Source organism: Myripristis murdjan, chromosome 14 (genome assembly GCF_902150065.1).
Source record: "Myripristis murdjan chromosome 14, fMyrMur1.1, whole genome shotgun sequence".
Lineage (NCBI taxonomy): Eukaryota > Metazoa > Chordata > Actinopteri > Holocentriformes > Holocentridae > Myripristis > Myripristis murdjan.
Window position 1 is genome coordinate 23,212,197 of NC_043993.1, and position 20,504 is coordinate 23,232,700.

The following is a 20,504-nucleotide window of genomic DNA, read 5'->3' on the forward strand; positions in this document are numbered from 1 at the left end:
ATTTACAGATAACTTTCTCTCTTATATAGATATATATATATATGTATATATGTACACACACACTCTCTCTCTCTCACACACACACACACACGCACACATGTGACTATGTACAGAGAGGACACAATGCTTACTGTTGCACACAGGGTTATCTGTGCACTTTTATGTAGCACGTAATGTCCCTGTAAATTAACTACTGTACCCAGTAAGAATTAGTACATACCAGTGGGCTACTCCCAGTGACACACAGTGTCACAAACATTATGGCATTGATTTTTTTTTCCCTTTATTTAAATAAAACTATTTATATTATACATATCATATTTTGTTACAATCAAGATATAGATACAATTTGTATCAACAAGCAAAAGTCAATTCTAGACATTTGTGGCTTAGTTGTTTGCGGCACTTAAAAAAGGTAAGGTGGGGACTATGACTCACCATTGCGGCTTTCAGTCTATATCCTCTTAGCAAACTAGCAAAATACTGGATTGGAATATTGAAAGTTTTTTACTCAGACATTGCAATGTTTCGTCTTTTTTTTTTTTTTTTGGCTTGGAAGATGCCCATTTTCATCATGAATGCATTCTATGTAACAACAGAGGAAAAAACTGGTGACACCCAGGCTGGTGATTCCAAATTCATCAGTAAAAATTATAGACCAAAGACCATGCAACCATGTCCTTAAAAAAAACATATCTTACTGGATGTAAGGAAAAAATAACGGTAGTTCAAAACTCATCCATTCACCTATCAATTATACACTGTAAACTAATCACTATAACCAGATCATGAATACCATGTCCAGAGTGTGACTTGTGACATGTGACTTCCTACAAAATAATAAACTCTGACCATTTTTCAGTGTGTTTAATTTGTCTTCTGGCCTTCATAACATCTACAAATTCTGTATTTCTACTGGCACTCTGACCCAAACAAAGATGGACTGTGTCTCCTTCAGAAACCAAAGGAATTCCTAAAGCAATATTCAACACAACTATACAGCAACTATCCTACCTACGCACCAATACATTTTTCGCCTGAAGTTAGTGTGATATAAGCTCTTTTTACCACCATAGAGCAGTATTAGCTTCCATAGTGCCTAAAATAATTTATCAACATCCTGTTGTGATTCAGTTTTAAGAGGTGCACCAACTAAAACAGAAACTTCTGTTTTGTTTTCTGTTGGGCGTACTGTGTGGCACTATGGCACTCAGTTTCTTCATCTACCCCCAGTTTGAGAAATTCCTTAATAAAATAAGGAAATAAAACAAGATGAGGTGAATGTCCATATACCCACTACTGCCAACCCCAACAAATAAATTCAAGGTTAAAAACAATGCCAAACCATGCAGTCTGAAATCATGTGGACAATCAGCTATTCATGGAAAAGAAGCATTTGACTGTGACTGAGAACCATGTTAGGGCAAATTCAGAATATGTTACCCTAATTTGGTTTCTCAAAGAGCAAACATTTCAAATTATGCAAATTTTGTTTAATTTTTATAGGTTTTTTTTTTCAGCGACTTCACTGTTCCTTTGCATTTGAAGCACTTTTCTTGCAATCTTTGACAATCAAACAATCTCAAAAGGGAAAGCAGTGTTAAAAGGACGGCACGCAAACTTTAAGCCAAATGCCAGAAACAACCTTGACAGCAGCCTTGCAATCTGATTGTTTCACAGGAAGAAACATTTAGGCAGTTTGTTTCACCTTCTCATGAAGCGACAAGAAGCCCAAAGTGGCCTTGTCTTATTTCATGAAAAAACAAAGTGAGCAAAGCCCAAAACTCATTTGGGCAAAACACATTCAAATGTTTTTTTTTTTCTTTATGTCTGTTCATTTACCATGGTTGTAACTCAACATTAATAAGGAAACATACATGTATGCAGCACCACTAATGAGATCAAGACAGGCTTACAAATAAGCCATGTTAAAGAGTAATACCACTCGGTTTAAAAATTCTCAAGTAATTTCCTTCAGGCAATTGTATTTATGTTGAACTGTCCCCCAAAGCAGAGAGCAAAGACTCAGGTCAGTGCCATCAAGATGTACAACCAAATGCTGCTCCACTAAATGAGAGCCTAAATTTGTCGCTATTACAACCAAATCCTTTTATTCTGAGATATGTTATACATTATATATTATTACACTAAAATTTGGAGAATATTTAACTTGGTAAGTTGTAGAATATGTTCCTTAGTAATGTCCGTTTCTGAGCCCCTTTATTGATCTTTGCTCTCATAGTCTCAATGATCACCAGTGTTAGGGAACCAATTTTTCTCATTTAGTCAAATGTGAGACAAATTTGTTCAGTTCATGAAATTCAACTGTGATACGCCTAGGAGTAGCATACTTGAATCCTGATATTCAGTGGTATTTCCCTTTAGAAGGACTGAAAATGTGATCTTGCTATTAAGGCTGGCTTTACATAGTGCTACTTCCATGCAATTGTAGATTACAAGTTGCATGTAGCAATTTTCATGCAAAGATACAAACAATGTATTTATATGTATACAGGCCTTAACGATCAATAAATACAGAGCTATCTCCTTAACTAGTCAGCAGGGGTAAAAACAGCTGGACTGCAAATAGCAACTGCACTAACTGTAATTGTAATACTTATAATACTTGTAATACTAATAATTAATCTGCAAGTGATAATCCTGAGGTGGCTGCACAAGCTATTTTTGATCATAGCAAGGGCTGAGAAAAGACTTAATTCTGGTTGGCTGGAGGTGTACCTTTTATTTACACCATGGCTAGGGTGAATACTTTATTTTAGAGGATGCATGGGTGTTGACTAATTTAAGAAAAGTGTAAAGTTTTGATGGAATATCTTCATCACTTGCTCACGATTACTAAGGAGTTTCTCTGTGCCATTCACTGGCAACTCATATAGGCATACATAGGCGAATAATAGGTTTAACAGTAAGTTGCCTTCAAAATGCAGAAGCAACAAAAAATGCCTTGAAATCAATTTTCCCCAAAAGTTACATTGTATCCATCTAACCATTCACAGACATAATCCACCATAGTTGGCAATCACATCAAATTTGTAGTTTGACCTCAACATCAATATTTTAGTATAACACTCAAAGTTATTGTTTTGGCTTCCTTAAAAGAATCAAATAATGTTAATTAAAAATCTTCCAACTTTGACTGTCTCTGAGGCAAGGTTTGCAACATCATACCATGGCAGGCACAGTCTGCTGCAAAATTCAGAGCACTTTTGTCGGATCTTCATGTAACACTGTGAGGTGGGGAACCTGCTGGTCTTGGCAACACGGGAACTTCTTTTCTTCCCCATGGGAACTGCATGAAGGCACTACCACAACCAACTAATTTTTTTTTTTTTTACTAAAAATAAACATGGCCGATCCACATCCCTGGCTCAACACTTGCCAGATAATCTGAACTTGTGAAAATACTGGCAAACCAAATAAACATTGCATCGTTAACTGGCTCCTTACCAAGTGACATCAGCACCTAAGCAAGTATAGCTATCCACACAGAGTTAATCGAGGGCAACTGGACTTGCTTGTAGGTTCTCGAAGATGTTTTACTCATGAACTGAAGAACTGAAAGAGCCTCTTGGATGAGAAGTGAAACATCTTTGAGATTCCACAAAAATCCAGTTGCCCTCGATTCAGCTCATACGAGGATAGCCAAAAACTGAATGACTGAAAACCTCCACAGACATTATAGTTTGTTTTAGCCTACATGGGTACCATTATTTACTATATAGATCTGAGGCACAACAACCAATCACGGTAGCCATTTCAATTTTTTTTTTTAAGACAACCCAAACTTTGCATCCTTTGGACCCAACATTACTAAATCCAACTTAAGTTACATAAAAGCTGCATCAAGTAAAGCCACCCTAATAGCTTTAAGTCCTAGATCTCAAGGTGCTTAACAAGGATATACACAAAAAACATTTTCCAATGCCATGTCCACGTTACAATTATATATAACTAATTTTAAAAGGTACTACATAAAGGATTTTCACAAAATATATCACTGCTAAATCAGAGTTGGCTCTCAACAGTAACTGTTAGCTTTGGACTCGAAAAAAACAAAGTTAGAAATCTGACAGCATCCTGAAAGCCATGTGCTGCAAAGCACAGCCAAACCCCTCTCTGACTGGGGACTGACTGCATGTATGCATACATTTGGCTCTCCATTTGACCATTTCAGTTTGCTGTTAACAGCCATAGCTAAAGATCTTCATCTGTCTTTTAGATTTCACTTAATTTTCAATTCAGCTGATCCATAGGCCTACTTGTTTGGCCACATTTTTATCCACATTTATCCAAGATGCTGAAGTCCAACTGAATGTTTTGCCTAGTACAGAAATCCTTGTGCAAATAATCAAACTGTGATGTTAACCATCCTTGCTGTTTCCACCAGTAGATATCTACTTTCTGCTACTTCTGAATTCACTTGAATCCACTGAAATCAATTTTAAGACAATTCTGCAACAAAATGAACCTGAAAACTCCTGAGACCAAACTGCCCCACTGACAACATGAAGCAGCTCATGAGAGCCACTGTTTGAAACAAAGATAACCGTATTAATATATTTTAGCACTGAAAAGCATCACCACCACAAATTTGACAGAGACATAAACATGAAAATCCTGAACGCAGTAACCAATAAAATCAGCAGAAAGGTAACTATACAGTACTCCATAGAAAATTATCCAAACACTTATATTAGTTTAACTATAATCCAATCTATTCTATAAATCAAAGTGTTCAGTAGAATATTGACACTAGATAAATTCTCTTTTTTGGCATTATTTAGCAGCTTATAAATGTATTTGAAATGATGGCTTTTTGTGTGATTATATGTACATAAATATGTGCACACGTGTACAAGTCAAATCTCTCTTTTTTGGCTTGCTGGGTGCACTTTCAAATTCTACCAAAATAGTAGCTTTGTTAAGTGAGACTGAGAAAATATATCTCTTTAGATAATGAGATAGTGCTTTACATTTCAAAGGAGGAGGCTTCAATGACAAAAGATTTTCACTGAAACCGATTAGACAATGACTAAAGCGTGAGGTCATTCAGATATAAGGCCATTAAATGTCAAAGTTCATGCTGTGAGGTATGTACTTACCTCCCTCTGACTTATCTTTTAAAAAAGAAAAAAAATCTGCACAAAAAAAATTACAAGTATTATTTACAGCAGAGGCAGACCTAAGCAAAGTTATCTATATTTAAACTGTATCAGAAACATTTAAGATGCATGTAAAAACACAGTCACAGTACCTGAGCAAGATCTTCATAAAAGCTACATGGTGCACTCATGAATGCTGACCTGACTTATATGTCAGCTTCCGTAAGGCAAATATAGGAAATGTTGCTGGGTAAACATGAGCAAGCTGAACTGTCCTGCTATGTCACTGACCTGTTTACTATTCCACTTAGCTTGGACAGATTCATGTAAAGATCTAGGTTCAGCATCACACTAGCTAGATGTGTTAGTTAGCTAAACCAACTACCCAGCCTTCACAATCTTACGTAAAATAAAATCTATCAAACTGGCAGTAGCAAAGTTGGAACTGATTAAAAGGATGTTTACCTGTCCTGCTTAGTATTAGCAGGCCATTCCACAAATTTGCTAAAAATGACATGGATGTTAAATACCTTAAGAAAACTTGCATAAAAGTCTGATCAGTGCTCACGAATATCGCACAAAGCTGCTATGCAGCTCCTGCTCAGGCATTATGAATGTGTTATTAACCATATTTCAAATAAGGTCTAACCTCATATCAAATGCACCACATTGAATATGAAAACTTAGCTTTTATGTGAAATGTCTTGGGTTTCGACTTGAATTTACTTAGGACAGATTACTTCTGTATCAACCAAGTGATGTAAAATCAAGAAAGCTAGATTTCATTAATCAGAGACATTTCAAAAAAGATGAACTCCTGAGGGCATTTGTTGCACATGTAGCAACATCAAACAAGTGCCTATAGTTGCCATCTAAGTCCTTATGTCAGCATCTCTGGCTTAAGCTGTCACAATTACAGTGACATCACATTCCTGTCTAAGATAATACTATGCCTTACATGCTGAATCCTACACATTAATCTTAAAATTTTAAACAAGATTAATCACTCAATGGCAAGACCTCAGCTTCGTGACAATGACAGCGGCAAGTTGCTGTGGATCAGTCAAATGAGGGTTCTTCTCCATGACTGAGTGGACAATGTAAGCAGGGAAGATGTTGCAAAGGTTCCGATATGTTTGATACTGGTGGTCTGGGATGACATACCGCTCTTGATGTTCAGATGCAGACTGGGTCTCCCATGGCGAGTTCCAAATTTGTTCCATTTTGTCGGGCATGCTGCGCACCATCACCCGCTCACAACATGGCATCAAGCTGTTACTCAGAAGGTACGAATGATATCCATAGGATTCATTACCACAAGGCAGAGGGTCCCAGCTTGCGTGCTGCTCGCGGCACAATGGAGGTCGCCTCTGTCTCATCGGGTTGCTATCATATAGCCTTGAATCTGATATGCTATCCATGCGTGTCATGCCAAGAGAGCGTGTGGGCTGTGAGGACAGAGGTGGGAGGACATTCTGCGTAAGGGGATAGTCCCCAGGGCAGCTGGACCTTGCTCCCACTGCAGCGTGCTGGATATGTGGTGCTAGATGAGATGTAGACTGCTTACGGGGGCCCTGCTTGGGCTCCTCAGGTCCATAACTCTGAACCCTGGTCAGTGTCTCATGATGAAACCCATGAGAGAAAGCTTGGATCCTAGCCTGAGCAGGTGACTGCTGCTGCCCCTTCATGCTCTCCTCTAAGCTGCTGTCCACAGAACTTGGGTACAAGTCATAAGAAGAGAATGAGTCACTGTTTGAATGGCTGAGGCAGGATTCAGCACAATGGCTGGGATTTCTCTGATACACACCATGCTCGTGCTCCATGCTACAGAAACTGTCGACATTATGCATGCTGCTCATGCTCATATTTGAAAAATCACTATGCATCGAGTAATATCCATGGTCACTCACTGAATCATACTTTGGGAACTGTTCACTGTATGTGACAGAAGCGCCATGACTATTGGTAACTAAAATGGGTGGGTACTGTACACTAGACATGTGCTCCAAAGAATTGTGTGCGAACTGCATTGAGCCTGGCACTGGGCTGCTGGCTGATCTTGTGTTCAAGGCACCAGCTGCATGGCTCTTGGCAGGCTGCATGGTGGGCACACTGAGAGCAGAAACGAGGGAAGGCACGGAATTTGTCTCAGGCTTCCTGATAACAGATAGTGCCTCTTCTGGTTCACAGACCACTGAGCGAATACTGGGGTCAGATTGACGTTTGGGTGCCACGCGTTTGGCCTCAGAGCCACTATCTCCCTTTACAGTTGCTGGACCGGTACCGCACTTGGCCAAAGCCCCCTCACTCATTGTCTTCACTGCAGACAACTTGGCAAAGGCTCGCAGTTCATCAGCCACTGACCGCTGTGGCTGGTTGACACGCTCTGGATGATAGTACTTACACTTATGTCCATATGTACACTTTTTCCCTGTTTAAAGTAAGGGGAGAACAGATAACATGAGTAAAAATAAATACTCAGATTAACACATCAGCCAACAAAGACATAACATTATTCAAGAAACTTACCATATGGGCAAGGTTGTTTTTTGTGCTCTGGAACAACAGGACGCTTGCGGAGGAAGTTTTCTAAGCTTGGACCATGTCTTCCTAAAGGATCATCAGGCGGCATGAATCTAGAAGTCATTTTTAATTAATTAGCAAATATGTACTTTAAAATGTCAACTTCCTGACGTATGCATAAAGGGGTATCCCTGCCACAAAAAGTAATTAGGAATCTGTTGCAATGACTTTATATCACAAAGAGTTTCTTGAACAAAATTACCATGTATATTGCTAAAAAAACTTTCATATGAAAATACTGCATTATGATGGTAAGAAAAGGAATACACATATTTTCAAGTAAATTCAAAGTCCTCAATAACCTATAGATGTACCTGCACAGTGAAAAATCCCTAGTTTTAATGTAATGACTGGCATTAGACTGGCAATACATTATAGTTGCTTACTTGTCGTTGACAAATGAGTACATAAGGAGACGCTCTTCTATGAATTTCTTCCACTCTGGCTTCTCATTTTGCAAGTCCCTGTAGTTGTCATTTGACACAATAATTCCATCAGAATCACAAGCCAGCTTCACTATGAAGCGATCATCATAGCACACCACTCTCCTGCCTTGAACTCTCCGAGATGGGGTGAACACCAGTATCTTCTCTTTTTCCAGCTTGCGTAAAATTTCTTGATCTGTAAGAGATATTTCAACTAAGTTTTACTATTACTAAACGTTTCATTAGCAATTCATGTGTTGTAATTCCATTTATAATACCTCTCCCTCCCCAGTATTAACAGTGTGAGAAAATATAACACAGTATGTCCTCTCAGGTACACCTTTCAGTCAAATTAAAGCGCAAGGTCACTGGATATGTTCTAGGTATTTATAGCTCCATTTTCTCTACCATATTTGCCTATTCTCACTTTTTTCTGGATTTACCATTACTATGACCTGGGTATAGATCACTATTGTTCAAACTGGTATTGTGTTAACTAGAGTAGCACAACAGACATTTCTTAATGTGAAATTTTGCTGAAACCATCGACAGTCATTTCCTTGTTTGATTTTTCAAATGTTGTTTTTGACATAATATGGCTACTGTTTTATTCACTGGCAATCAACATTTTTAAAAAGTAAACAGTTCAAAATATGCACCGTCTCTGAGTGGAGAGTGTTAGAGAAAAGAGTGAATTAAGTCAGGTTAGCTGTTTGTGTATCTGTGCAGATATTCCTCTTCTTCGACTGTCAATATCAGCTAGCAAGCTACATACGTTTGCTAACAATCAAACATATCAACTTGCAAATAAATCTATACATTGGCACACTACCAATGACTGCTTACAGCAAGTGGGCCACAGTTAAAACAAACAGATCCCATCCTACAACACTTACCTCACTTGATTTGTGCCCCAGACAGTATGATTTCTCTGTAGACACTGACTCCTACTGCTGCCTCAGACACAGCCTTCACTGTCTGCTTCATGTTCTGCTCACAAATGCCAAATTTACCTGGTAGTGTTAAAGTGGACTTTGCCACAAACTCTTGGCATCCCACCTCCACTGGATATAGTCTCGACTTCCCATCCTACTGCTGAGCCTCCACTGCCAACTCAGCATACCTAAGCAGTTTTTTCTATATGACTCATCTACTGCACCCTCCCATGGCAAGGTGAGTTCCACAAAATATACAATCCACCTTGCCTCTCACCACAACACCATGTCTGGCTTGTAGCAGCAGTGCTCACTGTTTCCCTATCCAGAATTCTCCTACTATCTGCCCGCCCATAACTGGCCTATAATATGCCTACCAAAATACCTCACTACTAGCACTTACTCCCTCACAGATATAACCAACTGCAATATCTACTATTCAACCACCATATTAATTTGCAACCCCATGATTCTGACTGCTGCTGCAGGACTTAATCACAGCACAAGATTCCTTATTTATGCTCATACAGCATTTAACAGTAATTGAATATAGACTTTATATTATTAACCTCTCTTGACAAAACACTGCTTGTTTTAATTTCAAAATTGCAGGGAGTGCAGTTCAGAGAGTGATTTTATGTCACTTCACTCTTTCCTGAACATAAAGTAGGCTAATCAATACACTGACAGCTCACAAGTACTCATTTCAGACATTGTGTTAGATCACAGCTTGTATGATTACATACACTTTATGTATTGACTTGGAGGCATATCTAATGACAAGCACACACTAACATATGAATGAAAACCATGATTAGGCTGACAATGTAATGCAGCCATTACACACATTGCTACATTGAAATTGTAGCATTTATGCTGTGAGCTCTTACATGCTGTGACCCGGTCAGTAGACAGTCTGATTAAAGTATATCATTTCAAATGGCAACTGGACAAACCAAGTTTCTTTCTTTGTGTACTTATGCACTGACTCTGCTCAGTCAATGTTTGCTCCAGACTATCCCTCTTCTCGCTGACTGACTTGTTTTTCCAAATGACTCCCTGCCACTGTTGCGCCTGGCCTTTCACAATGCAACAACTGACTGCTGACTCTACTCAACTGCTTCTCAGGTCCCATTTTTCCTGGACTGACACAATGGGCATAATACTGCTAGTCTTTACTCTATCAAGCAAGTGTGCACACACACTCAGACAGAGCATAAAAAGGGAATTAAAAAGTGAGTTCTCCACCTTGCCTCAAGGTGTCCTACTTGCCTTATGCCTTGCTTTAAAAACAGTTTGCAACAAATCTTTGGTTGCGTTCATTTTTTTAAATTAACTTATCAGGGGAGACCACAAAGTCAATGCAGAGTTTCTGTGCCTGTGAAATTCTTTGTAAATTCACTGTGACATCTACATGCACTGGTGTGAGAGCGGGACTGTGCAGTTATTTTTTAAATGGCACACTCTCACAAAAAAACCCACTCTTTTAAGGAAATCATTTTTCAAGGACATATCCAGTGACTTATATACATGTTAGCTGCTGCTCACAGAGGGTCACCCTTGAATTATTCAAATTGCACAAAGTAGCCAATAGCTCACACCTGAAGTGAAGTTGATGTTTGAAAAAACACACTATCAACTCGTTTTAGCATTGTACATGTTTACATGCAAAAAAAAAAAAAAAAAAAAAAAATAGAGTAAAATAAAATTTAAAAAATTAACATGAACAGGCTTGGAACAGGCTAATAGTGCACAAATGTGTTGATTTTACTCAAACACTGTGTTAATCAAACTGTCATTTTGTGTATTTTTAACCTGGGTATCGACGGGCACTGAAATGGGGCGGCAGTGGCTAAAAATGTACAATGTGAGCTCAGAAACAGCTGAAAATATAATCTCAGCCGAATTTTATAGTTATATAATATAATAAATAATATAGAATAGTTATACTTTCATGACTATTTTCAGGACATTTTATAAGTTTTCAAATTTTCCAAATGCCATAGCATGTGAGGAATTTTTACATTTGACATCATACCATGACATTTGACAACACAGAAAAAAAATTACATTTTAGATAAGAAATATTTTGAAATTAATGTATAATTACTTTTTTTGTGCTGAAGACCCACTGTGATTGTCAATCACGCAATTATGAAATAATCAGTTAATCAGCCAAGCCTTAGTTTAAAAAGGAGAAATGCCGTGCAAATACATAAAGTAATTTTGTTCAAGTCCAATGACCTTTATGCTTATTTGATTTAAAAGAACTTCACTTGAGGTAGCTTAGTTTCCTTGGTTCTGGATTGCTTGTGAGCTTGAAAGTTCTGGAAAACACACTTGTTTCCTGTCTGATAGCACTGGCAAAATACCAGAAGTGACACAGCAAAACCATCTATTACAAGTGAGAGGCTGTTTCCCCTACATAGAGCCACTGCTAGATCATGAGTTTTGCTAACATAGACGATTCATAGGCAAAAGGAATTAATTAATTTGAAAGCTACATCACGACCAACTCACATTAATTTGTTTGCTGAATTAAACAATTCCTCTACCCTGGAATCATAACAGCATTAGCAGCATAATTTTCATTTGAAAGCCATTGTTTACTAGAAATAAACATCCCCTGCTGACAAAAATGAAAGGGTTTTTGCTTGTTTAAAAATACATCAAACAAGAAAGTAATTGTGATGCGTCCAGCCAGCTCCTTTCATAGCCTACATAAGGTTATACATTACACTAAGTATTTTGACAAGCATATAATTTTGACAAGTATTGTTAGGCTGATAAACATATACGTCAGTGTCTGTTGCTGAACTCCCTTGCTAATGTTGTATTTCCATCAGATTCTTCTCAGCTGTGTAATGTTCTTATAATATTAACAATTTTTAAAGAAAAATGCAAAATATTGTATTGTAAGTGTAAGCCTAAATTGTCAGGCAGTTCTTAGATGATAAGGTTTTGAATGGTGTGTGAGCACAGAACATGTGTGAGCACAGGTTAGCTTTACTACCTGTGATGAGGGCATCAGGCCTTGACTGCTCCTTTCTCCAGGCTGGGACAAACACAGTGATGTCTTTGTGTCCTTTCTCCCGGAACCATTCAACAGCCAACTGGATACCACGGCAAGAGAACGTCTCTTTATTTCCATGGCTACAAAGCAACACAACACAGTGCGAAAGGTCTACTTAAAAGTAATCAGAGAGCATCCATTAGAAGAAAATGTTTAAGGTACAGTGCATTCTGTATGAAGCACAAAACACTTAAAGGAAAAATCAAGCCTTATTTTTAGAAGTTGACACTGAAATTTGAAAGCTACCTTTTCTGATTTATTTTTCCTCAAATAAATATTATTGTAGTTGTACAGAGAGTTTGAGTGATGTCAGTAAATTTACTTTTGGTTAGTTAAGTCACAGAGTGTCAAAAATATAGCATAAAAAAAATTACACCAGAAACGCAATGCAAATCGATAATCCTTTTTGGGGGGGTTTCAGGCTGGATTTTTCCTTTATGTACAACTGCAGATATTTGTTAGTGTCCTACCTCATTGCAACATTTGAGCCATCAATGACGATGGGTCTGAGGTTGTCAAACGTGTCCACAGATTCATCTTCTAGTGACACCTCTGGACTCACAGCCTCTTTAACACAGGGCGCTCGAGATACCGGTGCAGTTGTACTGGTGCTAGTTTGACTTTCAGGCTCTGTCTTGTTACCAAGCCTTACCAACTCAGCAAGAACATCATTAATAAGAGCAGCAGCCCCCAACTTGTTGAGCACTGTCTCCACCTGCTCTCCTGAGTAGCCCAACTTCAAGGCAAATTCCATCTTTGTTTGGTACTCCCTGTCACTCGTGTGCTTAATCCCTGGTCCAGCATTGGCCTCATCAACACGAAACTCTTGCACCATGCTACTCTGAGAAAAGCTGGGCCGGTCGAGGCATGGAGAGCGACAAAGCTGTCGATGAGGTTTTGTGGGGACCAATGGCTCCCTCTTCTTACAGCTGCTGTTGCTCACCTGCAACTTTTGGCGCTGCTGCTCTTCCGACTCGCTTTCGGAGCTGCTCCCATCCTCCGACTCACCACTGGCATGCTGGGCCTCTCTTGAGTCAATATTCTCCTCCCTGCATGGGCTTTTTTCCATTTTGAGCTTCTCCACCATGGACCATGCTGTCATCACGTTCGCCTCATCACCCGAGATTTCCACCACATGCTTCCTCACCTCCAACCCATCCCAGGAATCATATTCAACGCTGGACTTTAGCACTACAAGCTTCTTGTGTAGGGCCAAAGTAAAAAAGTGTTCTCTGTGTGAGCAGGCAAAATCAAAGCCACTACTTAATCCTGAAAGAGAACAAAAGCAAAAAAGGGTAATATCAGTTAGTTTAACAAGTACAAATGTCTACAACAGAAAGGTTCAATTAATCCATAAAAGGAAGATTTTTTTTTCTTATGAAGCAAAACATCAATGGTTGTCCAACTGTCTGGGATGAGTGCAAAAATTATGCAGAGAAATGGCACATACTGAGGCCAAGCAGTGTGCAACAATAAGGGCAGAAAGTGTTAAGAAATTGAGGAGAGAAGAGAAGATGAAGAGCCAAGCCATACCAGACAGTTCAAGCATAGGCTATAACACCGGAACCTGAAATAGGTAAACCTTACCAGATTGAAGCTATGAGTCTACAACACTGATCATGGTGTTAGTTTTACTGTATGTTATGCAATTCAGGGTATTTCAGTGTAATAATGTACGAACAATAAACAAACAGCTGTGTAACCTAGTACCTGGTGTATCACCAGGTACACAGGTGTGCATGCACCAAAAAAAAAATCTTTTACCCTGCTGCTGGAAGAAACATCCACTGAATATTTCTCCCTATGAAAGCCAGAGAGGTCTATAACAAAACAATTATGATTAGCTTCACTAAGCAAGCAGCTATCCATCATTCTTCATTTATCCTACATAATCTTAAAACAACGCAGTGGGACATGCTTCATCTCCTAAATATACTTTCTGGTATACCCAAATTTTCCACCACAAATAAAATCAAAGATGCCCAACACGACGAAGCGATCATAAAACCAACAAATGTGTAGCAAGACAATGACCTAAAATGTGTATCAAAGTAATGTCAGGCCTATTTAAAGTCAAGGGACAAGCAATAAAAGCCAATTTCCATGGATTTCCCTCAACGGTCACCAGACCTCAACTCTGGGAACATTTGAAAAGGAAAAAGGTGAAACACACTGTAACATCTTTCTCTGTGAATGACTGCTAGAATAATGTTGTAAGCTGTGATTCAGCCAAATGGTAAACATGTCAAAATTCTGACTTTCAGTAAATACTTTTATTAGTGAAGAAAAAAAGTCATTGTATTTGAAATATCTCACACTTTAGGACCTCACTGTACATCTGCACAGCCAAACTAGGGATGTGCAACCACCAGACAGACACTGTTCTTCTTTGGGACACTGTGTTCTACTTGAGCTGTTCAATGGTTCATTTAAGGGCACTGACTCTTTACTGACAGAGGTATGGGGAAATGTATTCAAGTTTCCCACCCCAAATTTGCCCAGCCAGTCCAGGTAACCTTGGGGAAAATCACACATTTCTATAAGGATTTGGGGTGTCTTGGTGACTCAGTGGTCTAAGGTGCACACCATTTAACTTTGATGTCCAGCTTGAATCCCAGCTTGGGGCTTTTGGCACCCCTTCTCACTCTTCCCCAGTCTCTTCCTTCTCTCCACTATGGACTATCTAATCAAGCTAAAATGCCCAAAACAATAATAAGAAGAATAACAACAACAACAACAATAACATTAATAATGATAATGACAACAATTATAACACAAAACCATTATAAATTATGACTGGTATTAGTTGCGCTTAAAGCTAATATCCTGTCAGAGTGAGATTATTTTCACACAGAGAGAGTATTAAAGCACTGCAGGCCTTACCTTACTCCCGCAAGCAAAAACCTTGCTACTGTGACAGGCTAACAATTCAATGTCTATGATTCTCAGTCAGGAATATATGGGTTGAGTGAATGAGTTAAGATAAATCAAGAGAAAGTGTGTGTTGTACAGCACAGTCTCGTGGCTCCTGGTATCTAACAGAACAGAATCTTAACTGAAAATTATCCCTTAGGGAATGAAGCTGTGGTATGGTGATGCAGTGCTGGTCTTCCAAAAAGCTTGAGGTATAAAAGGTGCTACACTGTAAACAGCAACCATCATAAATTTTCACTTGTGGACATTAGTAATCATAAGAATCTTTACAATAGCTGAATTTATGACTGGAAATCCTATACTATACTTGCCCCCAGTCTTGCAGAGAGTAAAATACAACCATTCTAGCTTCAAGAGGCACAGCCCATGATATGCGTTGCCTAGCAACACAGCCCTGTCATCAGCTAACTCCTTTTTACCAGTCACGACTAACACAAACACAGCTCATCATCTCTCTTTAGGCAGCCAGCAAATGCACAACATTTAGGACACAACTCTACACTAAAAATTCTTGAGGCAGCATATTATGCAATTAAAATTACATTATTTACGCTTCTTATAGTACCAACCATCAAATAAAAACACAGACCACAATTCTGATTTCATTTATGTGTCAAGCTTAAGATGATTCTCCTATTACAATGCTATTCAAAATTAAATAAATCCATTTCTATGTGTCTCCTACTTGCAACAGACTTGATACACAGAATAATGACTCATAAAATGAAACAGCAAATGGTTCATTTCAGTCTAGCTAATGTGCCAGTACCCTCAATACAAACCACTGACATTTGAGCAGGCAGATTTTTTAAGGGTCAGTGTAAGACAAACATGCACCTGAATGGCAAAGCTTTTGTAGGCTTGTCTCATCAGTGGTGCACGTGTTCTCACTACTGACAACAACTTGTAATAGTTGAGAAAGGAAAATACTGTGCCAGTGTTGTAGAACTTGTAGAATCAGTAACTGGCTATCTGCCGAAACAGTGCATATGCTCACATAGCCCACTGCCATTTTCAAGACATTTTATGACATCAATAAATGTTTGAGGGAGCTCGTCCAATCCTTTCCCCTCCACCTCCAGATTCACAGGCGTAGACACAGCAAGGCCTCAAGACTATCTTTGCACATGCTCTGGCTCGTGTTGCTCTGTTTCATAGCAACAAGTGAAGCAGGTCCCTCAAGCCCTCTTTACACAGCTGACCCTACAAAAAATCCAGTATGGAGCAGGGCAAAATTGAACTATGACCAGTTTTTGTTAGATTTGTTGTTTGGCTGGCTAAAGATCGTAATATTAAGATAACCAAATGTTGCATTATGGGCAACCACCACACGGATAATCCAGAAGAGACCCAAATAAGAGTGCACAGCCGATGGAACTGTGCATAATGGTTAGGACAACATTTGCACCAATAGCAATTATTATCGTTGTTGTTGTTGTTTGTACAACATATCAACCACATTGTTTTTACTAGGTTTAAAAACGGATAATTTAACTCTCCTGTTATCAGAGATTGATGCTCCAAAGCTCTAAAGACAACTCTGAGAGACCATTTCAGAATGCCTAGCTGCCACTTTAAAGAAGTATTATCACACTAAAGCCACAAAACTGAGACAACATGTTCAACAACACCTGAACAAAATGTTCTTAACCACCCAAGCAGGGGAAGAAACATTTTTTTAGTCACCTATTCAAGTGAAAGCTGTTCTGAAACATTCTACCTCCTAAAATAGGTGTTAATGCTGAAGTGGCGAGTGTCAAATTATATTTGATAGGCATTGTCGGCAACATTAATTTCAGTCTGCAGCTGTGACCCTTGGAGTCTTTTGGAAAAGCATGAGACAGTACGGACTTTTTTGTTGTTTTGTTGTTATTTCAGTTTATTGTGCCCAAGTATTTCCATTGTTAGAGCAATCATGAGACTCCAAAACTATGACCTCAGAAGTTTGTACACACATAATGGCCTCTGTTACGGTAGACAGCACACTGTCCAAGATTTTTTGCCTTACAGGGTACAATGCACAAGCTAGTTTTCTCAACTGGACAACTAGATATAGTAACAAGAATAGACATTTTTGCAGATCTAGTGCCCTCATTAGGGAGCAGGCTAATCGACAGGAACAAGAAAAGAGAAGAGAGTATTAAAGCATAATTTAGTGAGCTCAGTAATACAGGCATAACCAAGAGGATTATATATTGATGGTCATAAAGACACTAAAGCATAATCATGGAAAGATTCGGAAGACTTAAGGAAAAATGTGTCCACAGACCAGTAACACTTTTGTCACACTGGAAAGATTATGTGTTGTCCAGGACTTTCTCACCAGTTTCACCCCCCATTGTGAAAAAGGATATTGTTAACAGAGAGAGCATCGAATTATGTTAAATCTCATGAATGCCATAACGTAACCTGAGGCTCCAGTGTGATGCAAATTATTTCAGGTGAGTTTAGTTAGCCTTGCAAAGACAGCAAACATCAAATATACATGTTATTCCGTTATTTAGGTCAGCCAGGATATAGGCCTATCAACTCAGATTATTTCCTGGAAGAAAAGCACATGCAAGGACAAAATTCCACCCAAGCTCATTAGCTTTTTCTTAACTATGAGAACTTAAGCAATATTCAAATTGCATGTATGCATGTCAATCCACCCTCCAGGAATAACATACAGTGATTGGTTGATAGATAGTACATTATTGCTCAACCTTAGTGAGCTTGTAGGGATGGGTCACAATTTTCAAACACCAAAAATAGTTAAAAACCAAATACTTTATGTAACCTCGTCTTCTCTTTAAAAGTTCCTTCTTTTCACATGCCCCTGGTATTGTCGAATAGTTCCCTGTAATTATCAAATTGCATTTTTGCTTGAAAAGCCCATCCTTATTATCCCTACCACGTGTTCATCAAGTGTGCAGTTATTTTTTTGGCAGTATGTTTAGCAGTCTCCCATCATTCAAAACATTCCCTTACAAACACAAAAAACATGTCATGCTCCAAGCTTGGCTGGGGTTAAGGAGTGTTTCCCACGCCTGCCGCAGCTTCTACACAAAAATGCCATAACTAGCCACAAGTCATTTAAAACTACTAACCACTTCACTTTAAAACTGCAACAACTTCTCAGTCTCACTTATGAGATAATGCTAGTCACCTAGAATCACTCAACATAATGTTTGCTTATGTATTAGTACACATGAATGATTGGGGATCTGATCACTAAATACATCATTTCAGAAATTGTCCAGTGCCCCCAAAACTCAAGTTGCAGGCATGGAATCGTAAGGACATAGATCAAAGCGCCAACAATACACAACAACTGCTGCCATACAGATGTGGGGCCAACATAAAACTATCAAGATTTATTACAAAAATGTTTATTCTTCAGCTTTGGTGAAGGGTCCAATATTTTGCTTGTTATCCTAACTTTGAGAGCACCTGTGTTTCAGGTAAAAACTATAATAACCAATATGCTCAGCAATTGCCTATTACCTCTACTGTCAACAAAGGTCAAATGAGATTTTCTCCTATTTTCACTCAGAGTCAAGGTTACAGTCTGAGAAGCAGATGCAGGCCTAGCAGTTTTACACAATATAGAAAAAAAAACTAAGGACACACAGAGCACAGGTGTAAACACAGCTGAGGCTGCAAAAGAGGGGTGAGCAAAAGTTTCGTTATTCATAACAAACAGGTCAGCCAGAAATGGGGGCTTTCAGACAGCAAGCTAACATTCTACATATAGGAGGTGCAACAGTCATGCATACAAAAACACTGCCAGCAATTCTTAAAGTCACTATGCTTAGTAAGGCTGGCTATATCCTGTATGAAGGAATGCGGGAAGGAATTGAGGAGTGCATGTAATCAACATCAAAGCAATCAGACAGTTTCCATATGTCCAGTAAACATTTATTTGATCCTGGGTCACAACTTAATCTCATGCCATGCAGTAGATAAACTGTATATATAGAGTTTATATCACTCCATAATTAGAACTGTCTCTAAAACTCCAAATAACTGATCTGTTGGTTTATTTTTACTTAACCAACTTTATCTATCCCTTCTCACAGACTGCTTAGCAATTTTTAATTACAGTGATCAACTTATTATTAGTATTCAATTGGATTTATGTCTGAACAGAATTCAGTCCTGACAAATGGGAGAAGTGAGAGGCTTGGGTTAATCTTCTTCCTCTCGTAACCAGTCAAGTTCAGTCTATAACTACCAGCTTCAGTCAGGTTAACTTAACTGCAAACTACTTTATGCCTGACTGAAATCAAGCATCCATCCCATGACAATATTCATTAAGTATGCCTCTTTTACTGACTTAGCACACTTAGCTAACTAGGTTATGCACTCCATCATCACCGTGCTGCTGAACGAGTCGACACACAAAATAACGGTTAACCTCAGCAGCCGCATCATGACCTAAAATGAGTGCGGTTAAACAAAATGACACCGCAAGTGATCAAATACACACAATGCACTTTTCTGCTACATCTGTCCACGACGTCATCCTTGTGTTTGAGTTTGAATAGAAGTAATTGGTTTGGCATCCCTAGGCCCTGGATAACAGACAGCAAACCCTAGGAAGCTAACGGTAATTTGCTGGTATTTCTCTATGTGGCAGTAAAGTCGTGTTGTGAGTTGGTTAGCGGTTAGATAAAAGACACAGCGACCTAACGTTAGCTACCGAGCTGTTCAGGCCACCCGGCCTCTGTTTAGTTGACGTTAACAAGCTATATAGTTAGCAACTAGTCAAGGCTACTGGTAACTTCAACGTTAGGTTGCTAACGGTACTTAGCTTTAGCCGCTTAGCGTGCGCTAACGTTGCTTGCCGGAACAGTGCAGTAACTTGAGATAAAGTTAACGTTCATTTAAGGTTTCAAATCGAGGCGATGCTTTAGCGGCTGATAGAGGGTTAGCTACCTGACATGCACATAAACGAAAGGTACGGTTGTGGCTTCAAACGGGGCTTCTCTCACCTTGTTGCTGTCATCCTCCCCGTCCACAGCGATACACACTAATGTTAACACTACTGAGAATGCTGCCATTGGCGCTGTCGCAGTTTGGTCAGGGTTGCCAGATAACGCGAGAGAAACAAGCGACACAAGCTGTGAAAAAACGCCCCAGTCAAGCGCCGTTACAAGCTGTTCTTTTCCCCACGACTGAACAACAGGTTATGTCCAAAGCAGGCCTTTTGTAATGGTGTTTATGCTGATGTTGTGTGAGAAATGTCATTATCCCATACTTAATAAAAAATAAAACATTTTTCACAACAGTATGCCCACAACACACTTCATAGCAGCATACTGGATCATGCAGGATCAAATTTGTATCTAAACTCCCACTGTGATTTTTATTCTTGAATCAATTTATGGAATCTATATTACCATTACTGTATTTTTTGAAAGGAACAAAATGTTTCCGAATTACGATC

General features: G+C 38.9%; 1 protein-coding gene across 1 annotated transcript; it reads right to left on the reverse strand.

Moving 5' to 3' along the window:
* Positions 1-518: 518 nt before the first annotated feature.
* zc3h12b (zinc finger CCCH-type containing 12B) lies at positions 519-20,150 on the reverse strand. Its single transcript, XM_030069812.1, has 6 exons — positions 20,050-20,150; positions 12,610-13,408; positions 12,080-12,219; positions 8,093-8,327; positions 7,653-7,759; positions 519-7,554 (listed from the first exon to the last, which is right to left on the reverse strand). The coding sequence occupies exons 2-6, from the start codon at positions 13,239-13,241 to the stop codon at positions 6,131-6,133; spliced, it is 2,538 nt and encodes an 845-aa protein (XP_029925672.1). The 5' UTR covers positions 13,242-13,408; positions 20,050-20,150; the 3' UTR covers positions 519-6,130.
* Positions 20,151-20,504: the final 354 nt, after the last annotated feature.